We start from the raw sequence: 20675 nt of genomic DNA on the forward strand, positions 1-20675 counted from the left end.
TGTATTTGTTATGGCTGCTCTACCAAGCTAACGTACCAGTTACGGCCAGGGGTAACTGGAGTCCTATAACGGCAGGGTGCTGTATAAATCTGCCTTTTTGTGCACGATGACATGGAAGAAATTTAAGAAGCACTAAGAGAATTACTGCACCTGGCTTCGTTCCTGGCCTAGAATAAAGACTCAATATGTGGCAGATATTATTCCAATTTATGAAAACTTAGATGTAAGCATCTAAAAGGAGAATCGTGTTGTATTCCTCAGTATTATTTAACTGGTTGCTCACAACACTTACAACAGAAGAACCAACTGTAGAAAATACAGAGTAGAGCCAGAAAGAAGTTTCAAGAAACACAGGGGCAAACACAAGAATGACTTATTTTGATAGCAGGAGCTTGCGTCTTCCCAAGTAGTTTTTTCTACTGAGAAAACCCACGATTCACCATCAAAAGCGAAACGTCGTATCAGTAGACTGGAAGCAAAGATTCTGTTACTTCCTAAGAAGTACAATTTATATTTCTGCACTTGTAAAACAATTTTAAGAACTGTCAACTGTAGTACAAAGTGAGTTGTGAAACACTGAGCCAGAAATTTCTGATACAGCAGAAACTTTTTTATGTACATGACATTTCCTTTGGGTACAGTCACTGAACTTTAAAATTCTGCACTTCATTCAAAGGGGCAGAATGTGTATGTGGGACCCAGAAGAGAGGCTGGATTTATAAAGCTATCATTTTCTCGTTTCCCTCTGACAGCTGGTCAAATAACTCCGAACTCTTCCAGAAGGTATTTTTATGGCTGAGACTGGCTCCCAAGCTAGAAACAGGCCTGTGCTGTACAACCCATGATCCACCAGCCACATGTGGCTATTGAGCACTCGCAACATGGCTAGTGTGACCCAGGAACTGGGTTTTCATTTTAATATATTTTAAAAACTGATGCTTATTTTAGGTATTTGAAAAAGTATGTTTGCAACTACCTGAATATGCAGTTTCACCTGTAAAACTGCATGAATTCTAAATACAGATGCAGTGTGTCCAGTGCACATTGGCACCCAAAACAAGTGTGCAGTGTCAGACACACCAGACTTTGAAGACTTAGGATGCAAAAAAGGACGTAAAATATCTTAATACATGTTTGTATTGATGACATGTTGAAATGATACTATGTGGCAAATAATGGATTAAATAAACTTTTATTAAAATTAATTTCACTTCTTGTTTTGATTATGGCTGCTAGAAATTTAAAATTACATATGTGGTTCACATTAAATTTCTCTTAGACAGTGCAGAGGTAGACTGTCATAAAGCTAAACTTGACTTACAGTCATGTGACCATATTACCTGACTAATGATCCAGCTATCCACAGTGAGTACTTAAGTATTTATTTACTTGAATACTATTTATCTCCTGGAGAAAATGTGGGCCAGTAAGCTTTGAAAACCCGGTAAAAACTTTGCATTTTAAGAATAAAGTACATAGTTTAAATGACTAAGTCAAGAACCTGAAATAATATTTAAGGCATTAACTGTATTTGCAAAAATTATACCTTTGCTCTAGTCAGGTCTGATTTAATATTACTTTGGTTGACACATACAAGATAAATCATTTTAGAAATTTTGTGAATGATATATAATAAGATATATTTTGGCAAACATCTAAAAAAAATGCTTTCATCTTCTCTCAAACCTGAACAATTCTCTATTACTTTAACCTCTAAATTTAATTTGATTCAGGTGGAAATCAAAGATGTCTAAAATAAGAAAACAAGTACCCTAGTAACTTTAGGGCAGATTATCCCTACTCTCCACCAGCATTGTTAATTTACATACTCGTATTTTAGTGCCCACCTTCTTTTCTCAAAAATCCTCCACTAGTTTACTTGAGAGAAAGCAGTATTCAATAAAATAAGCTGGGCTGGAAAATCTAACCCAAACATAATGTAATCTTTTGACAACTGTTTAAAATAATACGATTATGGACACGCTGGCTAGTAAGTCTCTGAGGCTCAAAATTACTTTTAAGATTAATTATGAAAATATATTTACTTTTAAAAATAATGTGTCCATTTTGTGGGATTTAATGTATTTGCAATAAAAATAGATTATAATAAGTTCCCATCTTCAGAAATTTATCAGACATAATATACAGATCAACATTTTCAGAGGTCGATTAGAATTCAGTAGAGTATATTTAACACAAATTACACTGAACAAATTTTTTATTCCAGGATAATTAAGAAAGCTCTAACTTCTTCATGATGATCAAACATCACTGCAGGTAGAGATCTAGAAGTCTGACTTGTCTTGTAGAGGCAATCGTGTTGCCCGTGAGAAATTAGAAAGTGGAACCCACCATTCTACCCAATTCAACATACTCGTATGACTTCCTTTGCTCTAAAAATAAAAATAAAATATATAACTGGCAAGGTCAGCAACTCCATAATCTATGGCTGTGAACATTCAGTATTTACACAAAAGTCTAAATCAATACTCCCAAAGAACAATCATCCAAGTCTTTACGAGATGTAGTAGATGAAGCAAAAACCACTCATCGATATTGAAATGCGAAATCCCAATCCGTATGATATTTAGGACATGACACAAACACCTTGCTGCCTGGACGGAAAGGATTACCTCTCTCAGGTAGCTGTTTGTGGAAGCATCTGTGAGTGCGCGTTTCAGGACGCCTGATTTCCAGCGCACAGTCAGTGATAGCTGGCTCACGGAGAAGGGGCCAGCAGAGCAGTGAGACTGGTGCCCAGGTCAGCTCTGCTCCTGGCTCAGCGGTGCGGGCGGGGGCACCGGGTGGCCGGGTGGTGGCGCAGGCTCCGGGGGCAGCTGCAGGTGCTGAGCGGGATCGGAGGCACCTGCTAAGTGCAGCGCCCCTGTTTGCTCCTGATGGGCGTGAAGATGCTCCAAGGTCTCCTTGGAGAGTGTGATTACGTGCACTGGCTCAGTCTGCGAGGGCTCCATCTGGCTTTCAATCATATTGAGGCTCTGAATGTGTTCTGTTTGCTCCTGCTGGGCTGAAAGAATTAAATTCTGTAGTTGCTCTGGCTGCTGTGCGAGCAGGGTGAGGTTAGCGGCCTGGTCTGCGGTCACATTCTGGGAACTGTCTGTGGCGACGATGCTGATGCCTTGGCTAGGACCAGGCATGAAATTGATGTTATGTACAGAATCGGTGACAAGAAGCTGAATTTCCGGCTCTCCAGAGGTAGAGAGCTGATAGGGCTGCAGCTGAAGGATATTCCTGACCTCCTCCCCACTATTATGGCTGGAAATGCTGCCGGCATCCGACACGTGTTTCTCTTTGCTGTGGGTTTTCAGGTGAGCTTTCAAGTTGTCTAAGCGAGCGAACTGCAGACTGCACTCCGGGCAGGAGAAGGGCTTCTTGCCCGTGTGCAGAATGCAGTGTCTCCTCTTGGCACTGGAGTCAGAGAAAGATTTGCCACATATGCCGCAGGAGTATGGCTTTTCTCCCCTACAAGAAAACATACGTGTTCCATTAAAAACAGAAAGATCTATTTATTACCTCCTGGTTATTGAGGGAGAAGCAGTCAAGGATAGAGGAAAACTAACTAGACCGGGAGTCCTAAGTCATGGGTTCTCCTGCTAACTCAGTAAGTTTCTATTCTTAAAAAACAAAAAAAAGAAAAAAAAAGGGGGGGGTGTATCTAAGGGTGGTGGATGGGGTTGGGCTAGGTGTAATAAAATTTATGGCTCCCTAGTACTTATTTCAGATAAGAAAGTAAATATTTACATAGTAAACACACAGTTCTTTTTTGTTTCATTTTAGTTCTCACAGCCAATTTTTTGACTCTAATGGCCAAATAAGTACAGATGACTAATTTCAACATTAAAATTTGAGTAGCCCCTAATTATTTGTGATGCTGCCAGAAGATCTACTACATGCAATCTGAAGTAAGTTGTGTGAACAAAAATATTTATTCAAAAAACATTACATATTTATTTTTGGCTAACGATTTAGGCCCTTAGCCCCCAAAAAAATTCAAGAAATAAAATCAAGGATACAAACTTTCACTGGCTAGAATCAGTTTTCTTGATACTACCTAAGTGAGGAATTTCTTTACTGAAAAGATTTTGAAAAATAATAAAGTATACATTAAATTCTACCAGTAATAATTTGTGGAAAAGGATTATATAGGTAACACATGTCACCCTACTGAACACCAAAGCTGAATGAGAACTCCATGTGAGACGTATCTTTACCGATGGATTCTGATGTGGGTCTGAAGAGAACTCTTTGCTGTGAAAGATTTGCCACAGATTTCACAAGTAAATGGCTTCTCACCTAAAAAAAGGAAAATATTTAGAAATATACATTCAACATAAAACAAAAAGCCAAAATCACCCGAGTTTCACAATATAAAAAAGGAAATACCACTTGAATCCCTAATAAGCATGAACGCGTTAAGCACTTACGAAGCACCTACTGCATTCCTAAGTACTGTGTGTGCTAAGTGCCAAGAAGATGCAGAAAAAGTATAAGGTGCGGTTGTTTCCTTTCAACTTAAAAACGGAAGCAGGGAGGTAAGGGAGTATACGCAGGGAACAAAGCCACACACGACCTTTACTCCCGTACCATCCACTCTCCTACCTTACCCCTCGGTTAGGCAGCGCTCCTGACCTTCTAAGGACCTCTGTGCACCAGGGTGACTTACGTATTATTTACACTGATATCTACATTCCAAATGTATCCAGAATCAGACCACTTCCTGCCATCTCCGCTGCCACCTTTGGTCCAGGGCAAAGGCATCTCTCTGCAGCAGCCTCCTAGTGGGTCTCCCCACTTCTGCGCCTGCTTCCCTGTCTTTATGCAGTCAGATCATTTCATACTCCCGTGCAAACCCTAAAGGTCCCCATCCAGACATGAAAGCCAGTCCTGGGCCTATAAGGAGTCACAGATCTGTCTGCCCACCCCCACTAGGATAAACAGTACGACCAGAAGTTGAGTGTTGGAAATGACCGCGTGGTGTGGACGAAGTGAGGATTTACTCTAAGGTGTAAAGTGAGCATTTACTCCGAGGTGGAGCTAAAAGGTCAAGTCAGGCCACAAAGAGTCATCAATTCCTGGGAAAGGACCTGTGGAACTTCTGGACATTTTTAGCAGAACAACATGACAAAAGCACTGAGAAAATAGACACAGAAACGATGGGAAGGGTGGGCTGGAGGCAGTGGCACTTGGCAGGGACTCCTAATAGTCTAGACATGAAATGCTGAGGTCTGGGCCATGAAGTGCAGGAGGCAGATGGAGAGGAAGGAAAGAAAGGTGAAGGGACAGGGCTTGCGTGGCAGTGGGGCCAGAAGGAAGTTGGTTATAGGAGATTAGACAACAGCAATTAAAGGATGGGGCCAAGATATGATATGACTCTCACGGTTCCACCCAGGGGGAGGCCCACAGAAATATTTAAGTAACTCAAGGGTTTCCCTTTTAGACCCTCTTCTCAGCAGTACGTGCTACCAACCCCACCCCGACTCTGATGACTTGTAAATTTGCACCCCAGCGCCTGACAGTACAGACTACTTAGGGCTCGTTGGGTATCACAGCTGATTTCCCATCACCATCGGTTCTATCCTGGAATAACTTTTTTGGGTAATAGCAGCACCATCCAACCCCTGCCCCGGCCTGGCCCAACAGTCACGTGACATCTCTAGTTCACTCTGTGTTCATGCTCAATGGCAATTCAGTTCTATACATTTTAACTCTGAATGAAATAGGTTTGTTTTTCTTTAAAATTCACCCATGTTCACTGTACAAAAAAGACTCGAGTAGTCACGAGAAATAACTTTATGACCTATCTGTAAGGCAGGGCAAACTTCTAATTACCGAATATCTGCTCTTATCATCCTGTGCATGACCTCCCTCCCCTGTGAAGCCCCACGGCGCCTCACCTCATCCTTAGCTGAATGTCATTATTACCCCATTTTCCCTTTCTGCCTCTGCCTCTCTCGCGTATGTGGTGTTCCCATATGTACCTATGTAATTAAATTTGGTCACAAATCTGTCTCATGTCTATTTGATTGTTAGGCCAGACAAAAAGACCTAGAAGGGTAGAGGCAAGTTTCTTCCTCCCTCACAGTTGGTGCTGTGAGCAGGATACTTCACTGGCCAGGCGCTGCTCACCCAGAAGCTGCTGCAGAAGGATCCTGGGGCCTCACGCACGAGCCGGCAAAGGTAAGAATTCTTGTCAAGTTAGACTCCCAGATCTCTACCTGCAGCGTTCAATGGTGAGAGCCTTTTTCCCCCCCTTTTCTAAATTTAGGAGGAAAAAAATATTTCTGGAACTAGTTCCTTGGGGTTAGCAATTTTTGATTATGTGGTGTGAGTACTCTGGATCTTTATTGATCCTTTCCTTCCAGAGATGGTCACTGTTTTGTGTGTTATGTCATTTGTCTTATTCTATATTTTGAGAGCTTGGTCTCTGCCATCCAGCAGGTGTACTTATCAGAGCGCATTTGGCAGCCAAATAGACTGGGGATTCCATTCCAGGCAGCTCTCTGTCTTTCTGTCCCTCCGTGCCAGCTCTCAGGGAAATTTCATGAGGCAACTCTGTCATCTTCATCTTCATTGCCTGACTGCCTGCCTTTTTAATGTCTTAGGAGTACTCTGGGAGTGAACTTTCTGGATCTTGTGAGGGCTGCATTCTTCACACACCTGTGTGGCCCTTGACTACGCTACAAAAAGGTTTATTGGCTTGAGTCACTGTTAAGATACTACTTGTCAAGGCCAGAGAGAGGGTGGATCCTTTCAATTGGAAATACATCTAAATTCGGAAATTTTTAGAGCTCTCATCGTAACAACTGTTTTATTGGTACCACGGAAAGACCAAATTTTAAAAGTGGATTCAAAGAAATATAGCACCTAGTCTTAAGAATTCCCTTAATAATAAAAAGGGAAAACATCGATTTTGCAGTCTGTTTTCCCTCATAGGTCTCACAGATGCAAATAACAACATTAGGTTAATTAACAAGAGAATGGGAGAGGCCAAGAGGAGAGTCCAGGGATTTTTCTCAACAAGGTAGAAATTTTTAAGAAATAGGTGAATAAAGCAAATATTGATAGGGGTGAAACAAAAAGAAAACAAAAAGGAAAGTCACAGGACTAGTCCCAGCATGGTGGAAGTCTTTAGATGGTTATTAAAAAAAACTGGGATAAATAAAATGGATGTCGACAGAGTTAAAACGAAGGATTGACCAGTAATAAGCACTGCCAATGGCTGGATGGACCAAAGCTCCCCCTGTTGGCCCGCCAACATCAAAGGGCCCCAAACAAATCCTGTTTACCTGTGAGAAACTAAAATAGCCGCAAGGCAGAAATTATAATGAAAAACCTGACCAGCAATCCTTGGGGCAGCAGTTAGGCCAACTAAATAAGTTAAAGATTGACAAAAGGACCAGGGTCCCTTGGCTTGACCCCTTGCGAGGGACCCAAAGTCTTTTTACACAAAGTAGGCAATACAGTCAGGGAACAGAAAAGAGAAATTTCCAGGACTCCCTGATACGGGAAATCCATGAACTATGATACCAAAACCCACTGGTGAAATAATAAACATAAAAATTGATAAAATTACAAATAGATTTAAAAGAGCCTATAGGTTACCGTTCTTGCTGCTCCTATTTAAATAACAGGCTGAGTTTGTTGAAACTAGACTTATCTCACAAACGAATTAGTCTTAATTTAGCTATGTTTGGTAAAAATGGGGGTGATTTTAGAGAAAAGATTATGTTTCAGTAATACACCTTTGTGGCTATTAAATTCTAGTGTTGTTCATTGTCTTTTGAAGTTTTGTTCCTATTCGCAAGTTGGACTGGACCCTGAATTCTTCTAGCTCCTCCCTGTATCTGACTGAATCTCCAAACTAATGCTTCCAATTTTTTCTCCCTCCCTCCTGACTTGGAATGATTGAGAACTCAAAGTGCCTTTTTCCCAAACCCAGGCAAGCTAAAGTGGGACAACTTGAAATAAACTTCAGAGAAATGACCACAATAGCTCATACATGGAGAACCTCCATGCCTGTTGTAGAAAGATCACCGAGACATTCAAAATGCAGACCAGGAAAATCTATCAGATTGTCACTTGCCCGCCTCTACTCCATCTGAAGATGCTTCAAACCCGACATCTAGAAATCTTCTCAATGTGGTTCCTTCAGAACCAGGAACTAGGACTAGTCTGTTCCAATTATTAACTACTGATTTTCCTTTGCCTCACAGATGTCTCTTAGTAAATACCTGACTGCCCGAACCACAGGCCTAACTTTGGGAGCCCACCTGCATTACTGTCTCCTGAAGCGGGATACAAATGTTAGACTGAACTGACCTATTTTTAAGACAAGGCTGGTTTAATGAGATAAGGAACAATCTATCAACCCAACTTCTGGAAGCTGAAACTTCTCAGGAAATTTCAAAGGTGAGACTGAAGGGGTTCAGACAGGACACCGCAGGATGTGCCACTTGGTATGTGAATTATTTTGAGCTGAAGGCAACTGAGACCCTGTGGACTAAGGAGAAACTTTCACTTCTCCCTTAAAGAATTTAAATTAGGGGCCTTGCCCATAATAGGAGTTATCACCGGAAATAACTCTTTAGTTAGAAATAACTCTTTAGGACCTATCTACAGGGCAGGGCAAACTTCTAATTACTGAACAGCTGCTATTATTATTCTATTATCATACCTTCCTCCCTTCTGAAGCCCCAAGGCAACTTACCTCATTCTTTGGCTCAGAATGTCATACATACCTCATCTTCCCTTTCTGTCACTCCGCCTCTCACGTATGTGGGGTTCTGGTATGTATGTATGTATGTAATTGGCCTATTTTCTCTTGTTAACCTGTTTCATGTCTATAATTAGACCAGCTGAAAGAACCTAGGAGCATAGAAGAACGTTTCCTCCTTCCCTACAGATTGTCCAGTGCATGCTGGTCTGTAATGTCAAATCAAGCCACACCACTATGTATGTGCTGTGTTTCACTATGCATCCTGCCCAAAATTCACCTAACTAATCTCTTACTGATGGACACTGAGGTATTGTGGTAGTTTTTAAGCTTGAGACCTTATAAACAATCCTACTTATGAATATCCTTACGCAAGCATCTTTTCACACATTGCCAAAGTTCTTTCCAGAAAGCTCCTAAGTTATATTCCCACCAACAGAACATAAAGTTGCCTATTTCCTCACATATGTGCCAATGTAATGGGTAAAAATAAGTGGACATTTCTTTTTCTTTGATGATGAGTGCAGTTAACATTATTTTATACGTCTACTGGCCATTCCTAAGTCTTCTATGATGTGCCTTTCATGTCTCCGGCTCAGTTTTCTACTGGGATACTCAGTATTTTCGATATGAACAGTTTGTCATGTTTGCAGTCACTACAGATCTCTCTTAAATACATCTCTTACTTCCACTCTCTGGACCCAAAGGCCTGCATCTTTCTTCCCCCAGGAGCCTGCTACCTGGCTCCTTCCACCCTGTCCATCCTCCTGGGGCTGCCTGAGTTTTTTTCCAATACACAAATCAAAACACGCCTCCTTTCTGCCCAAAGGTCCCCCCCACACCGGCCTCCACCCTTGCTGGCAATCTCACTTTTGCTGTTCATGGTGGCATTTCCTCACTGTGGTCCTTGGATGCCAGCCTCTCACCTCCTCAGTATCTCTCTGCACACCCTGTTCCTGCCTGGGAACGCCTCTTCCCACTTCTTTTGTCCAGCCAGCACTTCCTCGGGCTTCAAGATCCAGGTCTTTCCTCTGGGATGCTTTCCCAGATCTTCCCAGGGAAAGTGGATCATTTCTGCTACCATGTTCACACCTCTACTGTGGATCGTACTGAGACTCTTACTAGGTCACATGTGGACTCTGTAAGGGTATGTTACAGTGAGGGGCTTCCAGATCTCACCAAGATGGGGACAAGCAACATTAATGGGTGGTTTGGAAACACAAGGCTGAGGAGATTTAGGAAGCTTCAAATCCAAACCAACAAAATGAGGCTGTGAATGAAAGCTGTGACTTAATTAATAAGATTATGCATTACCAGGCAGGGCATCTACATGTAAGTGGGAGCCTAGTGGGCAGAATTAGTGTTTATGTAACACCATGCAAGGGACAGGGACACTGGAGGGCTAGGACTGTACTGTGGGGTCAGAGGTCACTCACCAGGCTTCTCCATGGCCTGGGCCAATTCCCTGAACTTGCCCCCAGGTCACCAAGCAATCTTCTGATCACTAACTTGGTTTTCAGGTACACTCATGTCAGGAAGGCAGTACTGTGGGCAATAGAAAGGCGTAGTCCCTTTAAGTTAATACATTTGCTGGCTTATTGCTCATGTGATTGGCTTGGCCTGGCTCGGTTCCTGTAAACCTGACTGGCTCCAGGTACGAGAACCCAAGCTGCAGCAACATCACCAGCACTGCCCGTCTGTCTGATGTTCTGCCTCAATTTTATTTTTTTTTCCTGCCTCAATTTTAAAACACATCCAACTCCCTCACTGAAAATGCCCTCTTAGGGAAAACAGCATTTCTTACTTATCTCTGACTTCTTGGGTTTGGCACAGGGCATTTAACCCAGTGACGGTCTTATCCTTAAAGAGCTAAGAGATGACAGTCTTGGTTTTTCCCACTGCGTGTGGCCCCTCTGTTGCAACTAGTGCTTCCTGACCTGGCCCCCTCAGCTTGACCTGCCAGTTAAGGGCTGTTCACACCACTACCTGCAGAGGTGAGTGCCAACTCTGCCAGGCAGCCTTCCCCTCCACCTTCCACCCTGCCTGAGGCCCAGGGACGTGGCATGTCAACTCCCTGCAACAACACTGCACATTTTCTGTGCTAGAGACAGGTGGGCCACAACCCCTACCCTCAGCGCCCAATTTTTGATGGGTTTGATTTCTTATTTCTAAGTCATGTGAACCACTTCACAGAGTCCCTTTCGCTTGTTTTTTCACCCACCAAATATTTTCCACTTCCCTCTTCTGCTTCTCCTCAAAGTAGAGAGTGGAGAAGAGTTTGCTGGGATTATGGAGAAAGAACTTCTGTTCCCTTTTACCCCATTTCAAGGCCTCATGAAGACCAGAAGCCTCACCAATACCTTACAGTCCAAGGTGCCTCGGCTCTCCTCCACTGCCACCCCTCACTAGGCATGCTCTTCACAGCTGCTACTTACAGGTAGATGTGGAAGCATGTAAATTTGTCTCTGTGCTCGCACGTCTCCCATGAAATCCAGACTCAAATATTCAACGGCCTCCTCCACATCTGCACTTGATGTCAAATAGATATCTCAGACCCCACATGTCCAAAATAGAACTCTTGATTTATTCCTCCTGCAGTCTCCCCGTTTTTCATCCTTCCCATTTCCTCTGCCTCCCCTTTCTCTCACCCTCACATCCAATCATGAGCAAATCACGCAGACAGTTCCTTCCGAATATATCCAGAGTTGGACATTCATTACCACTTCCACTGCTACCACACTGTGCCAAGCCCTTGATTGTCACAATAGCTTCCTATGGGTCCTTCCACCCTTCTCATGGGTGCCTGCACCCCTGCCTCACCCCACCCCAGATGGTGGCGGGAGCGATCCTATTAAAATGCTAAGTCATATCATGTCACTCCTCTTGATAAGGTCACCTCACTCAGAATCAAACCCAAAGTCTTTACTGTGGCCTCGAAAGTTCTTAAGCCTGAGTGTTGATTAGAATTGCCTAGGAAACTTTTTAAAATACCAGTTCCAAGGGCCTACCTCAGGTCAACTCAATCAGGATCTCTGGGGTAAAAACCAGGCCTTTTCTTTTTTAAAGCTTCTCAGGTGACTGCAGCACACAGCGAGGTGGAGAACCCTGGCCGTACAAGGACACCAACGGTCTCTGACATCCGCCTACCCCGTTCCTTCCTACACCCACTCCCTGGCTCTGCCTCGGCCGCTTCTGCCTCCTGGCATTTCTCTGGCACGTCAGAAACGTTCCTGTCTCAGGTTTTGTGCCTACTGCTCCCCCTGCCTGGAAAGCTCTTCTCCTGGACAGTGGCTCGCTCACTCCCCATGGCATTTGTCAGCGAGGCCTTCCAGACAAGTCCCCACGTAAAAGGACAGCTCTCCTTCCTGCCCCAGTCCCCTTCCTCTACAGTTAGTTCTTCATTGCACTTCCCCTCACCTAACACGTTACCCAGTTTTCCCTTTGCCCTGTTCCAATGTCAGCCCCTCAAGAGCAGGGGCTCTGTGCAGCTCACTCACTGCTGTTTCCTCAGGTCCTAGAACAGCGTCTGGTAACCAGTAAGTATGTGTTCAGGGGATGAATTAAATTTCACACGAGTTATTTATGATCATGTCTGCAGAAAGATTGTATAGAGATTCATCTTCATTAAACTCATACCCTAGCAGACATTTACTTTAAAAAAGCAAGATACTTTAAGGAAAAAAACTTGCATTTTTGAAAAAAATGTCCAGAGCAACATAAACCAATCTGACATATAATTTTAGTAGATAATGTAGCAAAATCATTACATAATTAACTATATTAGAGTATTTTTCTTAGAAAATCTAACAGGTCTATTTACTTCCCCCCACCCCACCCCGCCTGTCCCTTCCACTCTGGTTCAGGCCGTAGTCTAGTTGGTGTAGGACACGGCTCCCTGGCCCATGTTAGTATTATGAGCCTTGCGTTCCCCCCCACCCTGGCTGAGGCAGTCGGTTGCCAGTTGTAGGTCGGCTGCTCACGGCCACTCACACAGGCCACCGGCCGCTCATGGCAGCACACGGTAGCCCACGGCAGCACACAGAAGCCCATGGCAGTTCGTGATGGCTGCCAGCCACTCATGCTGGCCACTGGCCGCTCCTGGCAGCCCAGCTCCAAGGAGAGCTGTCGTTCACAATCTTAGCTGTAGAGGGCGCAGCTCACTGGCCCATGTGGGAATCGAACCAGGGACCTTGCGTTAGGAGCACAGCACTCCTGAGCCACTGGGCAGGCCTCCAGGTTTATTTTGAAATGCTCCTTACTCCAAGGTCTAAAAGGTCCCCATTTTAACTTTTCTGATCTCAAACGCAGAATGTGACTCGACTGAATCAATCCTGCTTCCTCTTTAACCCTGAAGCTCGTTTTTCTGGAGGTGGCAATGCTTACATTGTAAGTACTGGTTCCAGGAGAGAAAGTGGAAAGTCCTCAGTGCCTATGTTACCACGGTGTTTCATTTTCCTTCCTTTTCTAAAATATCTTGATAATCATCAGTGCTGAAGTAAATTAAGAGTAAAACACAGAACCAGACACAGACTTGTACTATTTTGTGTATCAGATAAATCCCCCTGTATGAATAGTGCTAAGTAATCTCCGTTTTGCTAATCTACAGAGATGTGATTTCCCCACAGATGTTGACAACATTCTGCCTCAGACTTTTACATGATCTACTTATAAAATTCCCACCCAATTTACAATAAACACAGTCAGGAGGGGACTCCGAGAACTTCATTCCTGACTCTCGTGAAAACATGAAGCACACTAGAAAGGAAGGATGAGGTAGAGTTTTACCTGTGTGTGTTCGTAGATGTTTCTTTAGCTGAGACACGTCCATGAATTTGCGATGGCAGTGGCTGCATTCTGGTAATGAGTGGCCTTGTCGCAACAATAAAAAAAGTGTCAGTGCATATATGCTCTCCCTGCATTTCTTCAGTGATTTCTGTTAAAGCACTTCCCTGAAAAATAATCACTTTCAATATGGTACTTTAATAAAAACAATATATTATTTTAATAACTTGGTAACAGTATTTTCCTATGCAACTTACTGCTTCCCAAAGACAGCTATAAAACAGTTCCCCAAATATAATATCCTTTTTCCCTTTAAGCACTGGTATGACGGTGGCCAGTTAATCTCAAGTGATGCTGCCAACCCCCCATTCATTTCTTATCAGTTATCTTATCAGTTAGCAGGAAAGAAAAACGGCCAATGGCTGCAACCAGGTTGCAGACAGCCTGGACAGACAGCTACGGGGTGGTGACATCTCTGTCCAGGCACCACTAACGACCAATCCACTGGCGCCCTCTTGGTCAAGTGGCACTTTTGAAAGATACCAATTCTATATGGTTTCTGTGTGTGGCATCAGACTGTAGCATAAAGTTAAAAACAAATCACATGATAGTGAGAATAACACAAGAACATCTCATTTACATTGCTTTTTAAGACTTTTCCCTAAATACTCATTTATCTTCCACAACATAAACCTAATGTTTCAGAAATAACTTGTATTTGCCATTTCTCCCTGACCAATCCAAATTTTGTCTCACTTTATTGTACCTGTATGAACGCGGTAATGGCTCTTTAGTTGTCTTTTCTGACTGAAATATTTTCCACACTGATCACAGGTAAAAGACTTCTGTCCTGCCAATAAAAAAACAAAACACTAAAACATGCAAAAAGTATAAAGACCTAGAAGGCCTTTTTCTACGAATCATACAAGTGACTTGTCTATAAATCCAATGACTTCAGTCTGCCACAGTAACATACCTGTGCAAAGGTACGCAAGGCAATAGAGAGTGGTGGAGACTGGGTTAGAACTGGAGAATTTAGTTTCCCCCAAAAGTATCCAAAGTAAAATAATTCTAAACTCTGGTGGTTAAACAAAACACGTTTGCACAGTGACCTCCCAGCATCCTGTTTATAAGCCCAACCTTAAGGCTCAACGCTGTGCAGAACTCTAATACTACATTCTGACAGACGCGTAATTCTGCCTTTCAATGATACTATATGGGAAATGACACCAGACTGAGACCATTTAGATCATGACAATGCCCACCCCGGAAACAGAAATCTGGTGGTGGTTAACCCTCCAGTGCAAGCCCGACTACCTGAGTGCAGGCTCATGTGCTCCAGCAGCGAGTGCTTGGTGGTGAGAGCCTTGCTACACACAGTGCAGGTGTATGGCCGCTCGCCGGTGTGGATCCGGGTGTGGACCTGCAGGGAGTGCTTCTGGGTAAAGCCTTTCCCACACTCATTACACTTGAAAGGTCGCTCCCCTGGAATAAGAGCCCCAGAAAATTGGAGTAAGCAAGAATCTGCACATCTTTCTGTTTCTTCCCAAATTAAAGACAATGAAGGGATGACTCTTAACAGGCACACATCGAAAAGGCCAATGAACAGGAGACACAGCATCAGCAATAAAATTTTGCAAGCTGGAATCGATAAATCTGAGGCCAGAAGCGAGGAGTGCTAAGATACAACGTAATTTTTAAGACAGAGCCTCCATAAGGCTCAGGAATTAATGACAGCTGTTATGTCTAAAAATGGGGGTAAGGAGGGTAAATGACAGTCTATTTCAAAGGTAGTTAGACGCCTCAGATCCAGTTTCCTGTTCCAGAGCCAGGAGACTGGCGTCCCTAACAGAAGATGGAGACTGTTCTCTGCAGAGGGTAAAAAAAACAAAAGGTCTCTGGACTGGGAGTCCGGGGATTAGAGGTCTCCCAGCATAGTGGAGTGGGATGACCACCCGGAGAGCAGGTCAGTTTATGTTGGATACTCTTTCCAGCCTTCTTCCCTTTCCCGCTCTAGACACTGGCAGCCAGGCCTATAGCCTTCAGGAGGGAGAGTGGAGAGTCTTTGCCTGGAATGTGAAGAGCTCAAGGTAAGCGAACATTAGCAAGGAAGTGGGGGCCAGCCACGCCACCTGCAGCAAGGCCAGTGTTTACAGGCCCCCGCCACACCCACAGTTTCCATTTTTACATGATTATGATTTTATTTTTAAAGTCACCATTCAAGGAAGGCCTCTAATAGTTGAAACAGATGTCCAAACAAGCAAGAAGAGAAAAGGCAACTTGCAGAAAACAGAGACTGCCCAAGGTGAGGAAAGTGTTAAAGCCTAATAAATAAGTAAATGTTATTAACATGCTCACAGAGGTAAGATATTACATTGTGAAACAAAAAAAGGACTCTAATAAAAAAAAGGAACACAGAGGGAAAGAAAAAGAGTATCTACAAGTAAAAAAATATGAGAAGAAATAGAAAAACCATAAGGGCTGAAAGAATAAATGTAAATCTCGCAGAAAGTACAGCAAAAAGTGATGGGAAACAGGAGAAAAGATAAGGAAGTTATAGGATGGGTCCAGGAGGTGCAACAACCAAATAGCAGGAGTTCCAGAAAGAGGGAGCAGAGAAAATGGAGGGGAGAAATCATCTATGAAAGAATTCAAGAAAACTTTCTGGAACTGAAAAATATGAGTTTCTAGACTGTACTGATCTACTGGTATCCACCTAATGGAAGAAAACAGATCTACTAAAGTGCTTCACTGCAAAATTTCAGAATACTGGGGTCAAAAAGGAAGCTCCTACATGCTCTTTTCCTTGACAAATCTTGTAGAACTAGTTAATTCTTTAAACTATGCTCTATTACAGTTCAACAAATATTTCTCAAGTGTCTACTTTGTTCAAAGAACCAGAATTCAGGGCTTTCACCTATTTTTTAAAAACCACAAAGGCTCCAGACAAATAAATCAGAAGCTCTGGGGTAGGGGCTCAGGCACTGGTAGGTTTTAAAAGTTCCCTAGGTGATTCTAAGGTGCAGCCAGGTTCAGCACCACAGTGCTGCTATTGGGTCAGATGACAGCAGCTACTGGATGACAGCAGGCTTAAGCACCAGTCCCTGTACGTAAGCTTACAATTAAGTTGAGGAGTATTTAAGTGGTAAGTACAATCGATCCCAAAGCAGAGTGAGTTAAGTGTATAAGAGAGGGTTCAAACAAGGAAGGGATTTCTGGTGAGGGCTGCACTATCCAATATGGTAGCCATTTAAATTACTTAAAATAAAAATTTCAGTTCCTCAGTCACACTCACCACATGTCAAGCTCAAAATCCACATGTCGCTAGTGGCTACCACACTGGACAGCACTATACCTGATGATGATGACATTTCCATCATCACAGAAGGGCCTCTTGGCCAGTGTTGGGCTAGAGGGACCAAAAAGAAGACATTTATAGCTGTACCGTTGAGTCAGAAAGCTGTCCAGACAGACCTGGGCAAAAGTATAGCTATGGTCAAGATGAGGAATGTTCAAGAGTCAGAAAGCAGAATTTGGCTAGAGCTTGATACCTGGACATTACAGCCTTGAACCAACACCTCCAAATAAGAAGAGGGGTTCTGGAATCCAGCTACCTGGCTTCAGCTCTGTCAATAAATGGATGACCTGAGCAAGTCACTTAGGCTTTCCAGGACTTGGTCTTTTTGTTTGTGCAATGGGGATAACATTACCTATCTCACATGTATAAAAGCTTTATTACAATGCCATTACCTAGACATTGCACAATAAATGAAAGCTATTATTATCATTACCGTTCCAAAACACATTCCAATAAGCTGTGAAAGCATAATTACCTGTGTGGCTCCTCTGGTGGATTGCTAAAAAGTGATTATACTTGAAGACTTTGCCACAGTCTTTACAACGGGCCTCATGGCCGACGGGGCGCTTTCTCCTTCCACAGACCCGCTTGGTGGAACTCTGATCATCTTCATCCCCAACAAGTTTGTAATCTTTAAGTTTGATGGATCTCTGAATCCTCCGCTTGCTGAACCGAGTCTGGTGGTCCTGCCCATCCTGGGTCTTAGGATCACAGTTCTCATCTTTTTCAGCGGGCATTCCTTCCCCTCTCCCTGGGTCACAAGCAGGCTCGGACTCGTCCATTTCTTTTGCAGGAATCTGTTCATTCGGTACCCCATTTTCTCCCTCTTTAACCACAAAGTTTTGTCTGTTCTGAACTGAATTGTTCACTCTCAGCTGTATTTCTTCCTCTGCAGCAAGTTCTGATTTCCCGTCCTGCAAACTGTTGACTTTTCTTGGTCTTCCCCGTTTCCGCTTTGGAGGATCATTTTTCTTATTAGAAATAACAACCACTGGAACACCAGCCGTGTTCAAAGTCGTTGGCTTTGGGGAGCTATGGTTATTTTGAAAGTCTGTGTAAGCCTTTACCAGGTCATAGACTTTTAAGAACTGAGCAGTAGCCAGAATTTGTTCTGTGCTTTTCTCACTGGCCTGCAGACAACCTGTGTAAATAAATTCCAGCAGGATACCAAATGTGTCGGCTACCATGCCTTCCAGCATATAAATGGACTGGCCAATCTCCCCCTCTTCAGCAAACATCATGGAGAAGTATTCGCTACTGGCAGCCAGTAAGGCTTTGTGGGCCCGGAAATGCACATTCTCCACGATTAGAGTAATGTCACAGAGAAAGCCCTTCTTCCTCTGATCCTCAAAACTGGCCAGGACAGTGTCACTGTGAGTGTCTGAGTGTACAACAAGCTGCCCCGAAGGCTCTGATGATGTTTCTGCCATTTTCTTTAGAAGCCAAGGATTAAGCCTGAAATAAGAAAATGACTGAAGAGGAAGCATTGACTAACAAAGTTAATCCCAGCCCCAAAGAACCTACTATAACTTCACACTATTCACTGCAATGTACCACTTACCACTTTAAAAAGTACATTTAAAACTTAGCTTTGGGTTCTCACCCCTGTTGTACCATTACCTGGCTGCGTGAATTTCCAACCTCCACGTTACCTCTTAGGGTCTATTTTCTCCTCTGCAAAATGAAGGCATTGGGACAACCATCCTTCAAGTCCTTCCCAGCACTAACTTTCCATAGTTGTACAAATATCAGAATGAGAACTAACATCTCGATTTCCCATACTATTAGCCATTTTGTTCTGCGAAAACAAATATGAAAAGGGCGAAGAAAATGTACACGTGTGACGTGAATTTTGGAGTGGCCGCAATTAAATAATAACGTGGGGCGCACGGAGCCTCGCCTGGGAAGGGCGGCGTGGATCGTCCAAGGCTGGCGCGCGGCGAGGAGCGGCGAGCTGACGATTCCCGGGGCCGGGGGCCCTCAGAGCTGGGAGCGGGGGATGCCCTCCCGTCCCGGTCCGGACCCGGAAGCGGACCGCTGGGGAGGGGTCGACGCGGCCGCAGGTCCCGCGCCCACGGACCGTGGGTTCGGGAGGACCTACCTCTCTGGAGGCCCGGCGAGGCCCGGGTCGCGGCCGCCCCACCCAACAGCCTGGCGGGCGCACCCGCGCCGGGCCCTCCCAGGTCTTCAGCTCCGTGGGGCCTGAGGCTGCGGTTCCTGCGCGGCCCTGACTTCACCTCTTTGGCCGCCACCGCCACAGCTGCTGCCAACCCGGAAGCAGCGGCATTGGAAGCCGCCTGCGCGAAGACGCCGGACCACGTGGCCCGCGGAGCAACCCCTGGCGGGGCGGGGCGGGGCGGGGCGGGGGCGGGGGCGGGGCGGGGCGGGGCCTGAAGTCCCCGGAGGAGCCGCCCGGGGAGCCCAGACAGGGCTAGTGTTTGCAGTGAATTGGGGGAGATGGGCAGGAATGGCGTTGTCACTCTGCAATAGTGCAAGTTTTATAGCACCTTGGACGCTGAAGCTCACATTGAGGTCTCGAATGTGTGACGAATGAATGAAATCGCCTTCACATTCTTCTCTTTTTCCTCCCCCTCTTCTTCCTCCTCCTGCTCCTTCATCATCATCATCATCACCTAATGCTAATATAACCTATTGTAATTCTATGTGCAAAGACTAGTGAGAATGAGAGAAACAATATTTAAAGATAATGATGAGAGTTTTCCAGAAGTGGTACAAAACACAAATCTACAGATTTGGGAAGCATAACAAATTCCAAGAAGACTAAACAACAAAAAATTCACAGCTAGATATATTGTAGTCAAACTGCAAAACATCAAAGATAAAGAGATCTTAAAAGAATGGAGAAAGAAAATACTAATTACCTCTAAAGGAAACCCAGTCACACTTATAGATAACTTCTAAACAGCAACAGTAAATGGTATTTTCAAAATTCACCAATTTTTCCCTTTTAAATATTATGTTCACAGCAAAACTGAGTAGAACTGCAGAGTTCCCATATACCTTCTGCACCACACATGCACAGCTTCCCCTGCTATCAACCTTTAGCATCAGAGAGGTACATTTGTTATACAACTGATGAATTACATTGACCCAGCATTACCCTCCAAAGTCTATAGTGTACAGTAGGGTTCACTCTTGGCGTCACACATTTTATGGTTTGGACAAATGTATAATGACACGTATCCCCCATTATAATATCATATAGAATAGTTCCACTGTCCTAAAAATCCTCTGTGCTCTACCTATTTATCCCTCTGTCCCTGCTAACCCTTGGAAACCATTGATCTGTCTCCATAGTTTTGTCTTTCCTAGAATGTCATATAGTTGGAATCATACAACATGTAGCCTTTTCAGTTGGCTTCTTTTACTTAGTAATATGCATTTAAGGTTCTTCCATGTCTTTTCATGGCTTGATAGTTTATTTCTTTATAGTGTTGATTAATATTCCATTGTCTGAATGTACCACAGTTTATCCATTCACCTAATGAAAGACATCTTAGTTGCTTTCTAGTGTTGGCAATTATGAATAGAGCTGCTATAAGTATCTTTGTGCAGATTTTTGTGTGGACATAAATTTTCAACTCATTTGGGTAAATACCAATGAGTATTACTGATGGATCATATGGTAAGAGTGTGTTTAGTCTTGTAAGAAACCGTCATGGTATCTTCCAAAGTGACTGTGCCATTTTTGCATTTCCACCAGCAATGAATCAAAGTTCCTGTTGTTCCTCATCCTTACCAACATTTAGTATTGTTGGTGGTTTGGATTTTCGCCATTCTGAT

The 20675-nt window shown here is 43.7% G+C and overlaps 1 protein-coding gene across 6 annotated transcripts; it reads right to left on the reverse strand.

Annotated features, from left to right (window-relative positions):
* Positions 1 to 1176: 1176 nt before the first annotated feature.
* Positions 1177 to 19198, reverse strand: ZBTB24 (zinc finger and BTB domain containing 24). 6 transcript variants are annotated; one of them, XM_019735024.2, is made up of 7 exons: positions 18973 to 19195; positions 17347 to 18326; positions 14831 to 14998; positions 14280 to 14363; positions 13517 to 13600; positions 4230 to 4311; positions 1177 to 3480 (listed from the first exon to the last, which is right to left on the reverse strand). In XM_019735024.2, the coding sequence occupies exons 2-7, from the start codon at positions 18299 to 18301 to the stop codon at positions 2763 to 2765; spliced, it is 2091 nt and encodes a 696-aa protein (XP_019590583.1). In that variant the 5' UTR covers positions 18302 to 18326; positions 18973 to 19195; the 3' UTR covers positions 1177 to 2762. The 6 variants fall into 6 exon arrangements, 3 of the variants coding, with proteins under 3 accessions (XP_019590583.1, XP_074189506.1, XP_074189507.1); XR_012496712.1 differs by lacking the exon at positions 1177 to 3480 and adding an exon at positions 10168 to 10276 and having other exon boundaries at positions 4231 to 4311; positions 18973 to 19198; XM_074333405.1 differs by lacking the exon at positions 4230 to 4311 and having other exon boundaries at positions 3194 to 3480; positions 18973 to 19197.
* Between the last annotated feature and the right edge of the window lie 1477 nt (positions 19199 to 20675).

This window comes from Rhinolophus sinicus, linkage group LG05 (genome assembly GCF_036562045.2).
Source record: "Rhinolophus sinicus isolate RSC01 linkage group LG05, ASM3656204v1, whole genome shotgun sequence".
NCBI lineage: Eukaryota > Metazoa > Chordata > Mammalia > Chiroptera > Rhinolophidae > Rhinolophus > Rhinolophus sinicus.

Excerpts from the sequence above, each read along its gene's own strand:
- ZBTB24 (XM_019735024.2), bottom strand. The coding sequence starts at position 18,301 with ATGGCAGAAACATCATCAGAGCCTTCGGGGCAGCTTGTTGTACACTCA. Across the intron at positions 14,999-17,346 it reads CCACCAGAGGAGCCACACAG|GGGAGCGACCTTTCAAGTGT; the intron begins GTAATTATGCTT and ends CTCTTATTCCAG. Across the intron at positions 3,481-4,229 it reads ACCCACATCAGAATCCATCG|GGGAGAAAAGCCATACTCCT; the intron begins GTAAAGATACGT and ends GTTTTCTTGTAG.